A 17673-nucleotide genomic window follows, 5' to 3' on the forward strand; every position below is an offset into this window, starting at 1 on the left:
GTCTACAAGGCCGGGCTGTGTCCGTATCTGTCTTTTCTCCCTCCCCTCCTGCCTCACTGCTGCTTTCTACTTCCTCCCCGTCTGCCCCAAACTCCAAAACACTGACTCTCCTCAAATCAGAGCACCTTAGGACGTCTGACTTTACCAAAACAGGTCCCTGCGGAAATATACTCACTAGACCCTCCCTCCCTCCTTCCCTCCCACCCGCCCCCCCACCCCATTACTAACAAGAACAGCACGGACTGGACCGCTCGAGTGTGGGTCACACAAACAGCACCAACCGCCACAACGGTCCTGTGTTCACAACATGCCAGGCACCGTGTGCAGCCCCCACAGCCGTCCTGTCTCTCACGTAACGAACTTAGGAGGGAGGCACTGTTTTCTCCCCCGCTTCACAGAGGAAGCTATGGCTCAGAGAGGTGCAGGGACTAGCTGAAGGTCACACAGCCGACGTGGGGCAGAGCTGGGCATCCCGTCGAGGTAGCCTGACTGCGGAGCCCTGCTCTTGCCACACGGGGCCAGGTCCTCTCTGAGCACAGGGTGGGCCTGCCCTTGGCCCACGGAGGGAGGACCCTCCTTTGAAACATGCACTGTCCAGGGCAGCCCCACGCCCAGCAGGCTTGGAGGTCTGAGCCTCACCTCCTGTGTTTCCACAAACTCATACAACGGGCCCTTGTGCCTGGAGACAGGTGGGACCAGAGCCTTACTCCCGGAGCAGAGAGGGAGTCAGGATGGGATGTTGCCCCCCACCCCCGCCCCCGAAATGCCTCCCTGCCTGTTCCAGCCACCACCCCCTGCCGTTAGCCTGTTCTGTCCATCCCACAGCATCAATGACCGGCTGAAATCGCACGCTCATTTGCCTACATGTCCTGGAGCCGCCCCCCCCACCCCCCCACTGGACCGGAAGCCTCAGGACGGCCGGTGCCATCTGTCCCGCTGGCCGTGCATCCTCGGCACCTTGTGCAGAGCGGAACAGGTGCCCCTCCCTCAGGCCCTGGACTCCCATCCACCGGCACGCACGAGATCCGTTTCCACATCCACGGGGCCCAGGGTGTGTGTTCTGTCTCGGGGGCGGGTGCATGGCCCCCCTTGCAGCGCTGCGACTCAGGCCTTAGCTGGAGCCCTCAGGCGAAGGGGCAGGCGGCTCAAGCCGGAGTGGTAGGCCGGTCTCGGTCCCGGGTGCGGATCTGGGCGCTCGGGTGCCCGAGGGAAGGTACACATGTAGGGGGTGCGGTGGCCGGACAGCGTCCCCCCAAAATGCACGTTCACCCCAAACGCGGAATGTGGCTTACTGGTAGTAGGGTCTCTCAGATGTAATTAAGGTGAGGACTGAGGACAGACCATCCTGGATGTGGGGGACCCTAAATCCAGTGACAGCTGTCCTTGTAAGAGACAGAAGAGGAGAGACAGGCGGGAGGAGAAGACAGAGGCAGAGGCTGGAGGGGAAGCGGCCACAGCGCGGGGGACATCGGGGCCCCAGAAGCTGCACAAAGCAGGAAAGATCCTCCTCCAGAGCCTCCAGAAGGAGTGCGGCCCAGCGACGCCTTGACTTAGGACTTGCGGCCTCCGGAACTGTGTGGTCTAAGCCGCCCAGTGTGTGCCCATCTGCAGGGCAGCCCGGACACTCGGCAGGGTTTACGTGGCGGAACCACAGCTCTGTACCTGCACAGGCAGCACGGCCAGGATCCCGGGCGCTGGAGGCAAACGCCAGGCCCCTGAGCTCCGTCTGTACAAATCCCTGCAGGTGCTGGGCCGGACGCGTGTCCCTGAGGGCCCCGTCCACAGAGGACCACGGACCACGGCCGTGAGAGCTCCTCCGGGTCTCCAGAGGCTCCCGGGATGGGCAGCAACGTGGCGTGGCCTGGCCGGCTCCCCCAGCAGGCCGGCGGGAGGGGCAGGCGAACGGAACTCCCGCGGCCTCGGCTTCTCCATCTGTGCAGTGGGCTAGCACGCCTGTCTCGGGGGTGATACATACACTCAAGGCTGACACTGATGCCCACCGCCCGTCCAGTGTGTGGAATGCTCACAAACGGTCTGTGCAACCCCCCACGAGCCCGCTGGCTCCCGCAGCACATGGAGGTCAGCGGCCTCTTGCGGGGCAGCTCCGGGGAGCACCTGTGGCCTTTGCCCTTCGCAGCTTCTGGAGGCGGCCCCGGGGCCCCTCCTCTGTCACTCTGATCTCTGGTCCTTCATCAGGACTCCTCTCCCTCTGCTTCCTACCCTCCTTCATCCTAATGAGGACCCCTGAGATCACATTGGGCCCACCGAAAACGCCGGGATCATTTCCCAATCTTAGAGTCAGCCGATTCCCTGCAGGGTCCCCTGGGCGAGCCTAAATCCCCTTGGGCATGTGACATGTTCACATCCCAGGATCAGATGTAGGCATCTCTTGGGGGGGCGGTATGTGGCCACCACACCCCCCCAAGCCCACCCCCCCGTCCCCCGAGACACAGCGAGACAGACCAGGCTTCTAACGCAGGTTGGGGGCGTTTTCATCAAACCTCGCTGATGACGGGGTGACTCATCACACCCCAGGCACTGCCCCGGTGGCGACGCTCAGGGCGGAGGAGCCCGTTGGCATGGGTACCGCAGAACGAGCAGACAGGCACCGCGGCGGAAACGTTCACGCCTTCTCCCGGCCTTGCAGGAGCGAAGCCTGGTCAGTGAGGAGACCACACGCAACTGCCCACCGACACGCTGGGGGCGCAGGTGCCCTGAGGGGCAAGGGACCTGGGGGGTGCCATCGGCTGCTCGGGGGCCTTCTGGTCTTTCCCTCCACTGGAGCTGGCACCGGCTCCACGTGGGCCCTGGGTGCACCTGCCCCTCCTCGCGGGGGCCTCCCCTCGCAGCAAACTCGACCCCGGAAAGCACCAAGTAAATGGCTTTGGCACGGGGGCGTTTCTCTGAGTTTCAGGTTCGCGGTCGAGGAGGGTTCAGGAAAAACTCTGCGTAAGGCCAACCCAGAGCACACACGCAGTGCTGACAAATCCGGACAAGGGCCGGCGAGAGCCCCATCCTGCAAAGGTTAGAGTCTAGCAGGTTCCAGGCGCAGAAACTAGGCAAACAGGAAACTCCGACCCCTGGGCAATCATCTCCGCGAGGGCCTCGAGGGGCTCACCCGCACGCCCGCCCCGACCACACTGGGGCTGGACCTGCCCGTGGCGCCGTCTGGGCACCGCTGGGCTACGATTCTCGGGCTCCCACCGCGGTCCCCCCACGCCTCTCTGCGGGGAGAGTTCTTCACTGGGAGCAGTGAAGGGGCTTCCCGGATCTTTCCGTTTCCCGCCCATGTGGTCCTCTTTGGCGTAAGAAGCGGTCCCTAACACAGGGACCCAGGGTGGGGGCAGGACGAGGGGGACGCGTGCCCATCTGAGAAAACCCACCCTTTCTCGGTCTGTGCGTCCGGGCTCCTGGCTTTAGGACAGAAACCCCCTCTGGAGGTTTGCACGCACAGGGCTCTGCAGGGTGCAGGTGCTGACGGCCAGACGTCACCCGGATTTACAAACGCAGGTTCTGGGCTCGCTTAGGCTGGAATGTACGGGGAGCACACGTGAGACGTGGCAGGCATTGCCCCCCGTGAGGGGCGGATGCTCTCCCATGTGGCGCAAACGGGAAGTGAGAGCTCAACGGCCCCCGGTCAGTGTAAACTCTCCAGGGGCGGATGGGCGAGAGCATTTGGCCCAGCAACGGTGGCTGCAGGGCCCCATGTGATGGGAAGACGCCCTCGAGGGCACCAAGAGGTGTCCCGGGACGGCAGGAGGAGGCCGCAGAGACCCCCGCGCAGGGGGACACAGGTGCCAAGAGGGAGGTGTGTGGACTGCACACTCCCTCAGAAAACGTGTGTGAGGTGTGCAGAGATCCTGTTCTAAGTGACTGACGTGTATGTCGGCTGGATAACGGCCCCCAGAGACACCCCGGAAGCCATGAATGTCAGCCTAGGTGGCAAAAAGGTGGGGGGCGGGGGTCTTTGCAGATGTGATTAAGTTACAGGTCCTGAGACGGGAGATTATCTCGGATGATAGATGCCGTCCCGGCTGTCCTTACAAGAGAGGGGGAGTCCGTGTAAACAGAAGAGGGGTGGCCGTGTGACCACGGAGGCAGAGAAGACAAGAGGGACGGGGCCACAGCCCGGGGACGCCTGGGGCCCCAGAAGCCGGCAGAAGCGGGAAGGACCGTCCCCTAGGGTCCCTGTGGTGTTTCGGAAAGACGAGGCCACGGACCCCAAACCTCCCTCAGTACACAACTCAGACCCCTGACCTCAATCCTGGCCATGCCCCGAGGCGGTGCTGTTAGGGGGCTCCCCCCCTTCCCACGCGAGGGACCCAGGTGCTTGGCAGAAGGGTGACTCAGGTGCAGAAAGAGGCCAGGCTTCTAAAACGCAGGGCGGGAAAAGCTCCTGACCCCCAGCGGGATCCTGGCTGCGGAAGCCCTCCGCCAACCTTCAGAGCTCACTTCCCCTGCCTGCAGGGCCCCGTTCCAGAACAGAGCTCTGCCCAGCCCGGCTCCTCCCCGTCGCTTGTCCCCCAGCCCCTGCTCGTCCCTCCTCCATGGGCCGACTGCACACCAGGCACCGGGGATGTGATGGCACCATCTGCCATGCCCGGCTCCCGGCCACCGTGCCAGCCTCCACCTTGACCTTGACTAGCGGAGTCTGCGATCGGCACGTGCCCCGAGGAGCACAGAGCCCCGCGTGCTAGCTGGCAGCCACCCAGGAGGGCGTCCCGGAGTCTGGAGCTACCGCGACCAGCTCCCAAGGCGGTGCTCCCAAGCCGCGCCCCACTGAAGCCCGGACAGGCTGTGTCCCCTGGGGGCTGGGACAGGTGCCCGGCATTCCCTCCTGTCCGGGCAGGAGTGGCAGCCGTGCCCTGCCTGCTGTGCCGCTGCACGTAGCCCTGGCCCTCTCTGCCCAGCTGCCTGCCTCCTCCTTATACCACACAGACCTTTAGGGAAGGTGGGTTCTTTGCTTTTTCAAAAAAATTGACATGCAATTGACATAACATAAAATTAACCATTTTCAAGCGAACACTTCGGTGGCATTTAGTGCGCTCCGCCTCTGCTCAGTTCCAGAACATTCTAGCCACCCCACGAGGAGAGCCCACACCTGTGGGGTAAGCACTTCCCAGTGGAATTATTCCCGAAGAGGCGCAGGAAGGTCGGGCCCTCGCTGAACATAATATATAAAAAATGGTCGTAATATGCCTCTAAATTAGGAAAGTCCCTTGAATCCCAGGAAGCCCGGGACCGATAGGGCCCGGCCTGGGTTCAGACCCCACCCCTCCCCTCTGCATACAGTTTCTCATCTGTGAAGCGGGGGGTGCGAGCGCTCCCCGGCTCGAAGGACTGGGATGAAAACAGGTGCCGGGAACAGTGTGCGGAAGGAGTTACTGAGCACGCACGGTTCCGGGCCTCAGTTTCCCCCTCTGTGAATGGAGATGACAGTCACCTCCCAGGAAGTGTGAGGTCCAGAAGCCAGAACGCCTGGACAGTGCTTTGCACGTAGTAGGTGCTCAATGTGTTGGCCCCCGTGTTGGGGCAGGGGCTCAGGCAGAGGCCACCCAGGAGCCACAGGACTGGTCAGGGGACGGAGGACTTGGACGCGGCCCACATCGGCCCCTGTGATGTAGAAACCGAGGGTGAGAGCCGGGTAGAAGGAGAAAGCTGCCCCCTGCGGGCCTACTATGCGCAGGGCCCCGACGAGTGCTTGGTGGGCAGCGACCACAGATGTGCTGTCACTGCGCCCCCTGTGCAGATGAGGAGCCTGAGGTCAAGGCAAGGAGGCTGCTCGCCCACCTCTCGAGCTGGGAGAGCCCAGGCATGGGAAGCGCTCTGGGCAGCCGTGGAGGACGGTGCGGGACAGGGGCCAGGGCAGGGGTGAGTGCGGTGATGGAACGTGCCAGCAAGCAGACCCAGCATGGACAAGGGCACGGGGGCGTGACCACAGCGACAGCACAACCGGAAGGCGGGGGTGAGTGGGGGCTCGTACCCACACATAAAGGTCTGAACTGCACTGTGTCCAGTGTAGGTTGGGAGCATGAGAAATCCATATTTCAGAAATGCCACTCGGGTGGGTGGACCCGGAGGGGACAAAGCTGCTGGTGGCCAGGAGATGAGTCAGAGGGCTGAGCCCAGTCCAGGGAGGAACGCGGGGAGCCCCCGAACATGGCCCTGGCTGCAGGGGTGGGGGAGACGCAACCAGAGGACAGGCGAGCGGGGCTGATGGCCCTTGGGGCTGACCGGCCACCGGGAGAGGCCCATGGCTGGCATCTAATGCCGGCTGTGTCTGCTTTGGAAATTCCTATGGTCCACACGAGGCCAGAGTGCTGGCCTTTCCTCCTCCTTCCCTCCCTCCCTCCATCCCTCCATCCACTCACCTACCTACCCACTCATTCAAGCAAACATCCATCCACCCATCTACCCATTAGTTCATCTATCCATCCATCTGTCCATCCATCCACCTGTCCGTCATCTATCCACCCATCTATCCATCCATCCACCTGTCCGTCATCTATCCACCCATCTATCCATCCATCCACCTGTCCGTCATCTATCCACCCATCTATCCATCCATCCATCTGTCCATCACCTATCCACCCATCTATCCATCTGTCCGTCATCTATCCACCCATCTATCCATCCATCCATCCATCCATCCATCCATCCATCCATCCATCCAGTCCTCCCACTCAGGACTCCCTCAGCCCTGCATCTCTGAAGGTTGAGCACTTGCCAGGCCCCGTGAAAGATGCCGGGGAAGAGGACACAGGCTGGAGTCAGCTCCATGCTATCTTGCACAAGACAGACACAGGGAAGCAAGGAGTGCAAGGTGTAAAGACACAGCCAGCTCCCAGCCTCCCCCTTGGACCAGGTAACCTTGAGTTGAACCAGGATCTGCTCGCTTGTCCCTCTGGCTTCTCCCAAGTCAGGTACCCAAGGCATTCCTGCTTCCTAGAGGAGGGGGCTCGGAAGACCAGGTCTTTGGCCAGAGGTGGGGAATCAGCACGAGCACCTCCTGAGAACCTACTGACTGCCAGACACAGCCTTGGGAACACTTCTGAACTGGCCTCGCCCTCTTCTCCTGGAACAGCACCCCCTTGGCATGGCACCCCACTGGCAGCTTGGGCCTGAACCCTGAATTTCAGGGTCTGCGGTTCTGTAGAAAGCATGTTCATTCACAAGTGACCCGAGGCTGGTGGTTATGGCGGTTTCAAGCAGAATATTTAGAATTCTGTAACCAGCCTTGGGGAGGGGGGGGGCGGTGATATAGCCATTTTACAGGTGGGGAAACTGAGGCCCATGCGGGGAGCTAGTGTCAGAACTGGGACTGGGACCCTGGCATCTGAACCCACAGGCTTGAGCCTCATCAGGCTCAAAGCTGGTCCCTAGGACTTCAGACTAGTACACTTAAGACCTAGTACATGAGGACTGGCCCCATTCGGAGTCTGAGCCAGGGCTGTGGGGCTGGAGAAGGCAAGAGGGAGACACACATCTTGGCCTAGGTGGCTGGGGGGCTGGGGGGCTGGGGCTGGCTCGGGTCTTCTCTCCCCAGCTCTGCAGTGGCCTGTGTTAGCAGCCTGAAATCAGCCTGGGGGGAGTATTCACACGTGGACACTGGCAAAGGCTACCGACCAGGGAACAACAGATGCCAGACACAGCGCGGGGGGCACAGGGGCAGAGGTTGCTTTTGGCAGCTGGCATCATGGAGAACTTCACGGAGCCCTGAAAACCCTGTCCTCTGGTGCCGAGTGGCTTGGGCATTTGGGGAGACGGCAGGCCGGTGTTCAGCTCCGGGGGCAGAACCAGGAAGGCCGGAGGGCTACTCAGGGGCTCGGCCAGTCCCAACCTGGAGGTGTGCCCGGAATGCCAGCCTCCTTCCGCCTCCTCTGCTGTTTCACCACCGTCCCCACCCATCCGCCTGCGCTCCCCCCACCCACACACCCACTCGCCACCTGGGAATGTACTAAATGTGGTCTGAGGGTGCTCTGAGCCAGGAGCCTCCCTTGTGCGGAGGGACTTTGCTCCCAGCCTCCAAACAGGGGCCGCTCAGTCCAGAGAAAAGGTGCCACGGCTTCCTGCCCAGTCCCGCCAAAAAGGGTGAAATGAGAGGGAGTGTTCTCTGAGAATTTCGGCTTCTGCCCTAGGGCCAGGTGGTCCTGGGATGCCTCCCCTGGCTAGGCTCAGCAGCTCCAGTAAAGAGCCCCAACACAGGAGGTCAAGGGCTCCCTATGCAGGGGCTTCTGAGCCTGGGTTCCCAGGAGACTCCTCCCACTTGTGGACCCCCCTGTGGTTTTAGAGGGTCTGAGCCTATCTCCAGCCAAAAGAACATGCCCTGTCCCCTAGTCTGGGGACACTAGCAAGGTCGGAAGTCCCCAAGTCAGTCACTTTACATCATGACGGCGCTGGGGACAGTGGTGTGGTGAAACCAAAGAACGCTTAATGTCTAATCACTGAGTTCTGGAGCGGGAGAGGCCCTCGCTTGCCCCCCCCCCCCGCCCCCCCCGCCCCCCGTGTCCTGAGAGGCTCAGAACCAGAGTGGACCCAGGACATATACAGAGTGCCAGGAGTCTGCATAACCGCCCATTAAATCTGAATCTCAGAGATCCACGATGGAGGTTGAATCACAGCTCTTGATTTTCAGACGCCACCAGGAGCAGAGTGAGTGATGTTGTCTGCACCCTACCCCCGCCCTCCACCCCTACAACCACCAGTCAGCATCCTCCACTGTCTCCACTCAGCCTGGCCCCGGCATTCCTAGGACCCCTCTCACCACTGCCTCATCGCCTGGGCATCTGGGCATGCTCACCACGAAACAAAAACACCCCGACCCCTCAAGTTTCAATTTGAACCCTACTATTGTCCCACAGGTTTGAACAAGAAGCTGCATCTGTCTCTTTTTGGGCTCCTGGGGTAAGTGGGGCAAAGAACATGACTCTGGATTTCTCTCTTTTTGGTGTTTGACCTGAAGGAACATGTAATCAGCGTGGACTCTGCCTTGAGAGCACCTCTGTGCAGAGAACTGCCCATTCACAGCTGCCTGCTTGTTCCCAAAGATATCCAGAAACGACTTCCCTCATCTTTAGAAGCTTACCCATCATTGAAAAGAAAGGCTCTTGGAACATAACAATGTGATTGTCAAAATAATAACTTACAGAGACAGGTTGAAAGTTGAGAGAATCTCCCAGAATACAGAGTGAAAAGGCAAAGGGACAGAAAACATAAGAAAGAATGGGCTGATAGGAAATCCAGAAAGAAGGAACTGGGACAGGAAGTGAGGGCATTTCCAAGGGAATAATGAAAGCATATTCTTAAAGCCGAAGCTGCTTCATTCTGAAGGAACCCCCAGGATAGTGGGCACAATGAATAAAGAAGAGACTTAGACTCATCAGCATGACATTTCAGAATATCAAGGAAAAGTAGAAACAATGAAGTTCTTCCAAGGCTTTGGAGAGAAAGACAAAGGATCACCTATAGTGGAGTGAGGATCAGACAGCACCATCACCTCTCGCCAGCAATGAGCAGAAGCAAGATGTCAATGAAGCAATGCTTTAATTGTTTAGAAGAAAACTATTTTGAATCTAGAATTCTATAGCACTGGGCACATCAGAGACTTTTCAGACACGGGAGTTGACAATCCAGGTACCTTTTACTGAGGTTGTTACTTGAGTATGTGTCCTGGTAGAACAAAGCTAAAGAAACACCTCACTTACCCAGTAGCTCCATGAAGGGAAATCTCAGAATGAGAATTGTGCACTGGGACCTGGGGAATGGTGTCCAAATGGGAGCAGAGAGCTCCGATAAGGATGAGATGGGTTCTAGTGATACAGAAGAAACAGGATGATATTTTAGTGGCATATTGAAGAACTAATTCCTCTTCCACAAGAAAAAAAAAGGCAACCAGAAACTCCAGGAAAAAATAAGAACTTCATGTGAAAACCATGACCCTAATATTAAGCTAAACTGTGACAATACTTTGAACAACTAATGGGGTGAAAGAAAAAAGAATCCAGTGGGTTCTGGTATTAGAAAGCCCTTTCTTCCAATGTGTCTGTAAAAAGGAACTGCAGTCCTAGCCTTTGACTTGGAAATGATGTAAACATTTATAGTATCATGATAATGTGATGCTTTCCACTGGCTTTAAACTTTTGAATCCAACTTATAGATAGAACCTAAAAGACTTTTACAGCAAAGAATTAATGATGCTTTATGTTGTTAAATTAAGAAATGCAGGGGTAGTCACAGAGTTAGGGAGGTAACCATCAGAAGAACAAGGCAAAACAAGTCAAAGAGATCACCTCACACCTGAATGAGTATGAATGGCTACTGTCAAAATATACACAAGAAACGATCTAACTAATCTAACGGTAGATAATGTAGCTGGAGATAATTCTAACTAACTCGTTAGAATGACTATCGTCAAGAAGACAAGAAATAACTTTTCTTGGCAAGGACATGAAGAAGTCGGAACCCTTGTGCGCTGTTGGTGGGAAAGTAAACAGGTACAGCCACTCTGGAAAACAGTATGGAGGATCCTCAGGAAATTAAAAATAGAAGTACCATATGATCCTGCAATGCCACTTCTGGGTATTTATCCAAAGATAAATGGAAACACGAAGTCAAAAAGATATCCGCACCCCATGTTCAATGCAGCATTATACACACCAGCCAAGATATGGAAACTACCTAGGTGTCCACTGGTAGACGGATGGATAAAGAGGAAGTGGTGTACACGGAATATTATTCAGCCATAAAACGAAACGAGATCCTGCCATTTACAACACGAAGAAACTCTGAGGGCATTATGTTAGGTCAAAGAAGCCAGACAGAGAAAGACAAATACTGCATGATTTCATCTATATGTAGAATGAAGCAAAACAAATGAACAAGTGAAGCACAACTCATAGATACAGAGGTTGGTGGTTTCCAGGAGCAGGGGATGAGTGATGCCATACGTCAAGGTGGTCAAAAGGTACAAACTCTCAGCTGTAAGACAAATAAGTCCCTTGGGGCACCTGGGTGGCTCAGGCAATTGAGGATCTGACTCTTGGTTTCGGCTCAGGTCATGATCTCACAGTTCGTGGGATTGAGCACCGTGCCGGGCTCCGTCACAGAGCCTGCTTGGTATTTTCTCTCCTCCCTCTCTCTCTGCCCCTCCTCTGCTTGCACCCACTCTCTCTCTGTCCCACAATGAATAGATAAATATTTTTAAAAAAGAAAAGACAACTAAGTCCCAGGGATGTAACGGATAGCACCGTGACCATGATTAGTAACACGGTATTATTATATATTTGAAAGTCGCTAGGAGAGTAGATCTGAAAAGTTCTCATTGTGAGAAAACCAAGTGTAACAAAGTAAGGTGACAGATTCAACCAGGCTTCTCATTCATGGTGATCATTCTGCAACGCGTACAAATACCTAATCATGACGTTCTGCACCTGTAAGTAGTATGATGTGATATGTCGATTGCATGTCAATGAAAAAACAAGACAAAAAGAGAAGTAAGGTATAATCACGGAGGTAGGGAGGCAGTCTGTGGACAACGGCCAAGGGCCGACCCCCTCGGCAAGCCGTGGAAGAATGGGGAGGAGGGCGGGAGTTCTCGGACGCTCATGATGGATGAGGGAAGGGGAGGGGCCCCGGGTCTCCCATGTGGGCACTGGGCGTGCTGTTCACCATGACAGACGGCGGAGGAGAACATGTTCTAGGAGAAACTCCTGGGACGCGTTCTCTGGGGCCGTGACTCCTCCAGCTGGAGACCTGGCTCCAGCTGCCATATTCGTGCACATGGCCCGCGGGGAGAGCCAGCTGGGCGAGCTGGCGCGCACCGCTGTGGTGACTTCTTATGTTGCCTGGGCCCAGGGATTCACCCCTCTCTTTCCTGCTCTCAAAAATATTACAAAAGCAATACATACCTGCGAAAAGTACAAGTACAGATACGTAGGGACAAAACAGCAAAATCCCCTCTCTCTGTCCCAAAGGAGCTGCCCTGAGAGCTTCAGCATTAATCATGAGGCCCGGCCACCAATCAACCGAGGGGGAAAAAAACCAAAGTATGTTCCCTTACGAATCCGCGAACATACTCGGGGATTGATCCCTTTTTTTCAAGTCGAAGGAATAATAGAAAACATACAAATACAAAATAATGTTGGAGGACATCCATGTTTCTTGCCATTCAGTTCTCACGACCTACGCGAGGCACTCTCCTAGAACACAGAGTTAGGGTTTCAAGGGAAATCAGCTACCCGCCCAGGCTATCCACAAGTCAGCGTCCCTCTGGATTCGTACAGCACGTGCCTCTAAGCGGCAAACACTAATCCTACGTTGCCCCCATTCACCTTGTCCTGAACACCACCGGGGCTGTGGCCTGCATCGGAAGACTGATCTCCACTTTGCAAATAGGGTTGGGGGGTCAGGGACTGAGGCACACAGAGGGACAGTGAGTTGCCCAAGGTTATACGGGGTCTTTACTGGCAAGTCAGATGTAAAAACCTAGGGCCCTATACCTTCAAGGGCTTTGAAAGCCTTCAGGTCATGTGCATGTGCACTTTCACACTCAGTGTGCACCTCTGGGACGATCCTCAGGAAACCGACAGGAGAGGTTCTCTCTGGAGAGAACTGGGGGCCGGGGGTAAGGACTTAAGTCTAACACGACACCCGCCCATGTTGAATTTTTTATCCGCACGGATGTACTTCCAAACCAACTTAAAAACATACAAAGTTGGACGATGATGTCTGACAGCCATGAGAGCAAGAGGCCACCACTAGGGGCCGTCCGGCTGGCCAACAGGTACCATTTGCTGCCCTTGCGACTCAACTGGTCTCACCAAGAAAGAGGAACAGTGACGACCCAGCACCTTAGATGCGTTCCCCGCATGGCACTTCTGAACACAGGGCTTCCAGGCGGGTCCGAAGCTGCAGGTGCAGATTTGGATGAGTAGCGAGGGGTCCCGGGAGGTGCCTGATGACAATAGGGAACGGGTCCAACCCCACTCACCTCTGGGGCTCCTCCCTGTAGAGCCCCAAAGGAGGAGAGCCCTCCGCACTCCCCGTTTGCCCCCCATGTAGTGCCTAGGTGGGTCCTGTCCCTTCTAACGACACCTTACACTCGGAAGCCACCCACCTGTCTATCCCTACCTCTCCACTGGCCCGTCACCACCACTTCCCAGCCAGGAAGATGACAACGGTCGCGCAGGTGGCCCCCACCCTTCCTTCTGTTTGCTTCCAGCAAAGTTAACCAGGTCATGTTACTCTTCTGCTTAAAGCCCTCTGGGATCCCCACTGCACAAACGAGAGGAAGTCCACTCCCCTCCCACAGAGCACAAGGTCCTTCTCTGGGACCATCCTCTCTACTCCCTCCCAGGCCACTGCTTTCCTGCACATCACCTCAGTGCCTTTGCACATGCCGGGCTTTCTGATTCTGCTGAACGGTCAGGTGTCAGATCAAAAGTCACTTCGTTAGAGAGACTTTCCTCGGCTCCCTCTATAAAGCAGGTCTGCCCCAACCTGCCCAAGAGACTGTATGGTGACGCTGCTGATTTGCTCCAGAGCATTGACTGCTAAGTGTGATTCTCTAGCTTATTTGTTCCTAAACTTTGTTATTTTCACTACCTAGATTTTAATCTGCGTGAGGTCAGAGACTGTGTTTGTTTGTCTTGTTTACCTCCACATCCTCAGCTCCCCGGGTAGTCAGATTTTGATGAATATTGGTTGAATAGATGGATAGATGAACCAGGGAAGTGGACGGGTGGAGAGGTAAATATGGATGGCTGGATGGGTAGATGATGGAGGAATTGGTAGCTGGCCGGCTGGCTGGCTGAGCAGACAGGTAGTTGGATGGATGAGCGGATGGGTGAGCGGTTGGGGGAATGGAGGCGTGAATCGGTGGACGGATGGAGAGACAAATGGATGCGGTGCTCGCTAGACGGGTGGGTGCACGGATGAACGGATGAGTCAGGAGATGGCTGAATGGCTGGCTGATCGATAGGCGGACAGGTAATTAGATGGCTGGCTGGATGAGCGGATGGATGGATGTATTCAGCCTGGTATGAAAGCCTGAGGTCTCTCCTTCTTCTCCCAGGTAGACTCCTCCTCGATGCCCCATGCTAACGAGGCTGGAGTTCTGATTTAAAACTAGCGGGAACTTGAGACTCCTATACTCTGTGTTTTTAAGAACAATATTGAAACATCCGTAAGGTCCGCTGTAGAAATGGCTACAGGCTCTCTGCTTTCTGATTCTCGATCACGTGCCCACGCTTCTAGATCCTTCTGCCATGTACACGATGGGTAGGTGGAGGGGAATCCCGAGGAAAGAAGCGGCTGGAGTAGCTGGACCCAGTGAACAACGAACGGGTGTGTTTTTATCAGTCCGCTCCTCAGCAACGAGTCCCTGAGCAAAGCTGCTGACATAACGGGGGGTGGGAGGGGGTGGGAAGGGGAGAAAGGGCTGACTGATTCAGAAACCGTCTCCATTGACTGCCGCTTCTTATTGCCTTCTCTTTAATGACATTTGCCTCTGCAACAGCGCGGCCTCAGCCCTGAGCGGCCTGCCCAGACCGCTGCCCTGCGCCTACGGTGGGTAATTGGCCCGGGGGCTGGCGCGGCACCCAGATCTCCGTGGCTCGCCAGGCCGTGTCTGACATGGATTCCGAAGCGGGTCAAGGAGCCGGTGGCCGGTGAGTCCCTTAGACGCTTCCTGCCTCTTCAGCCAGAGGAGCCCGGGCTCAGCCTCACCCCCAAACCCGCCCAAGAGCCACGCACGTCGGCCGCCTGGGTTTCGATGGCAGGCGGGAGCCACCAGCTCCTTGGCCTTGCCGAGCGCGTGGTCCGGAAGAGGTCAGTTCTGGGATGCGGTGGCTCCCCCAGGCTAAGCCCTACGTCCTGGGCAGAAAAGCTCAGACCTGATAACCCAGGTAACGTCATTCCATCCGCCCAACACACTTCACCAGCTGAGGGTTTAGTCTCTGTCGATTTCTCTCAATCCGCAGCTACTTCCTTGGCCAGCCTCGGGCGGTAACATCTTTACCATGGGACAGAGGAGGTGACCGCGCCTCGCACACAGGCCCCGGCACCCATGTGGCCGAGGGCCAGGTCCTTAATGTGACCTTCCTTTCTCCACCTTAGGGTTCTGAGAAGCGGATAATGACGCTGTGTCCAAAGTCACTGGAGGAGGGTCATCGGGCAGCAGTGGTGACCAAGCCAAGGTGCGGGCACGTGGCAGGAGGTTCATAAATGGTGCCACGATTACTCAGATCTTTTTCTGGCCAATGTGAGCCCACAGCGCATCTGAATCCCTCACCCTGGGAAAGTCGGCACTGACTCCTGAACTACGGTCGCGGCCAGAGCTTTTACCATTCAGAAGTCATCAGTTGACCCTGAGGGGCGTGGCTGGATGTCCCTCTTCTCTGTGGTCCCAGGCCCTGGCCCCGAGCCAGTGGTCAGTAACACGCAAAACAAAAGGCTTCCTCTGGGCGTCGAGACACGGGGAGGCAGAGCTGACAAGGATCTCACATGTCACCTGGTCCTACCACCTGGGACATTCTGGCAAGAGAATGCCTACCCGGCTTGGCTTCCTCCAGTGGCAGGGAGCTCATCACCTCCTGACAGCTCTGTTCTCTCTGTGAACAGCTACAACGGTTCCGCACGCCTTCTGCCGGCCAAGCTGCCGTGTGTGTGTGTGTGTGTGTGTGTGTGTGTGTGTGTCCCCCCTGGTGTGTTCCAGGCCTGCTGTCAGCCATGTGACACGTGACCCAGCCAGCCTGCCTGGCCCCGTGGTCTTCTCTTTCCCTGGCTCGGTCAGCTCAGGTCCCTGGACAGCCCCTCTGTGGGTGAGCCGCGGTGGTCAAAGGCTCCTTTCTCCCAGAAGCCCCACTCCCAGGCCGGATGGCCCTCCACGTAACCATGGCGACACTCCGGCCACTGTCTGAGCCTCAGGCACCCTCTCTCTTAGAAAGGAAGCAAAGCAGGACAGCCACACCGGCCGTGACCACGTGTCCAGGGTCCACTTTCTCCAGCAGCCGCCTGTGGCCGCAGAAGCAACTCATTTGAGCCCCACGGAGACTGGTCGAGAGAAGCCGGGGTCAGGCGTGTCTCCCCAGAAGCCACCAGCCTCTGAGCTTTCTCTCTCTCGGCAGTACTGGGCCACAGACCGCAGCTTGAACTTTCAAAAAGTGGGCAATTGTCAGCAAGACCCGCTTGGGAGGGGCGGCTCGGCTCCTCTGCCCGGCGTGGGATTCCCGTCCTAAACCGTCTTGTGTACGACAGAAAGGTGGTCGGGACAGGACGGCACTAAAACCAGGTCCAACGAGCGATTCCACTGCCAGACGTACACCCCAAAGGACCGGAAACAGGTGTTCAGATACCTGAACAAGCATGTCCACAGCAGCACCGTTCACAACAGCAACACGGGTGTGTGTCCACAGAGGAATGACAAACGAAACGTGGCTTATGCCTGCAGAGGGACCTCCTTCAGCCTTGCAGAGGAGGGACACTGACACCTGCTACAGCACGGACGGACCTTGAGGACACCAGGCTGAGTGAAACGTGCCAGTCGCCAAAGAAGACAAATACCGTATAATTCCCCTTCTGGGCGGCCCCTAGAGTCACCAGATTCAGACAGAGAGTGGATGGCGGGCACCAGGGGCTGGGGGAGGGCCTGGGGGCTTTCGGGGTTTCATGGGGACAGTGTTTCAGTTTGGGAAGATGGAAAGTTCCGGAGACGGAGGGTGGGCATGACTACACAACAGAATGAATGTACCTTATGCTCAAAGGCCCTGCCTGCTTGGTGCCACGCCTTTCGGGGGGGGGGGGTGAGCCTTCCTTGTACAAAAGCTTCAACTCAGAGGCAGGAGGCAGAGGGAAAACGCAGACGACGTAGAAGCCCAGAGCTACGGCACCCTAAATATTCCCGGGATGGGGTGCTACCCGGGCGCTGCCCCGTGGCTCTGTGGCCAGCCACTATCATCACTGACATCCATGCTGCTCCCCCCCACACCATGCCTGGTCGTCCTCCTCCTGGACAGACAGCCCTCTCCCTTGAGCCACCCCACGGTGCACTCCAGCCCGACCCCAAACCTCAGGCAGCACGGAGACCGCATCTTGGGCAGGTTCTCCGGAAGACGGTGGCTTCCGTAATCCCAGTCCGTGGCGGGTTGGGGGGGGTGGTCCCAATGGACACACGGAGGGGAAAAGCCAAGGGCGCCTGAGTGCTCCATGCAAGATGGTCCAGAGCTTTTTTGCGGCCCACGTGAGCATCTGTGAGCAGAGGGGCCTGGCGGAGAAAGAGCCACGTCTTACCTGGAAGCATCGAAGCTGTCATATGAACCGACTGTGTAGTGCCTGAAGAGTTTCTTGCTGCGGTCTGCTCGAGTTTCTGCACAGAGAGGGAAGAGAAACACTGTTTAGAAAAGTCACGGCCCCTGAATGCGGAAACCAAGTGAGGCCGGACGGGCCTCTCACTTATCTGACCTACGAAGCGCGAGACCCGCTCTCCTGGGGAAAGATCTTGGAGGAAGAGAAGGCCTCGCTCTGGGGCCTAACTTTGCAAACTGCGAGGAACACATATGAACCCCAAGGACAACTTTTGAAGAGTCAGGAGCCTCATTCCAGAAAGAAGGCACAGCCCCGGGTCCTGGGCTCGGGAAGGGGGCGGGAGGCAGTGCTCTGCAAAGAAGACAGTCATGT

The 17673-nt window shown here is 56.9% G+C and overlaps 1 protein-coding gene across 1 annotated transcript in view; it reads right to left on the reverse strand.

Moving 5' to 3' along the window:
- The window catches only part of SHANK2 (SH3 and multiple ankyrin repeat domains 2), a 490643-nt gene that overhangs the window by 159590 nt on the left and 313380 nt on the right, over window positions 1-17673 (reverse strand). The window contains exon 15 of the mRNA XM_042957704.1: window positions 17287-17362. Coding sequence (XP_042813638.1) covers window positions 17287-17362 — 76 coding nt within the window. The remainder of the gene's footprint in view (window positions 1-17286; window positions 17363-17673) is intronic.

The sequence above is a fragment of the Panthera tigris genome, chromosome D1, assembly GCF_018350195.1.
Source record: "Panthera tigris isolate Pti1 chromosome D1, P.tigris_Pti1_mat1.1, whole genome shotgun sequence".
Taxonomy (NCBI): domain Eukaryota; kingdom Metazoa; phylum Chordata; class Mammalia; order Carnivora; family Felidae; genus Panthera; species Panthera tigris.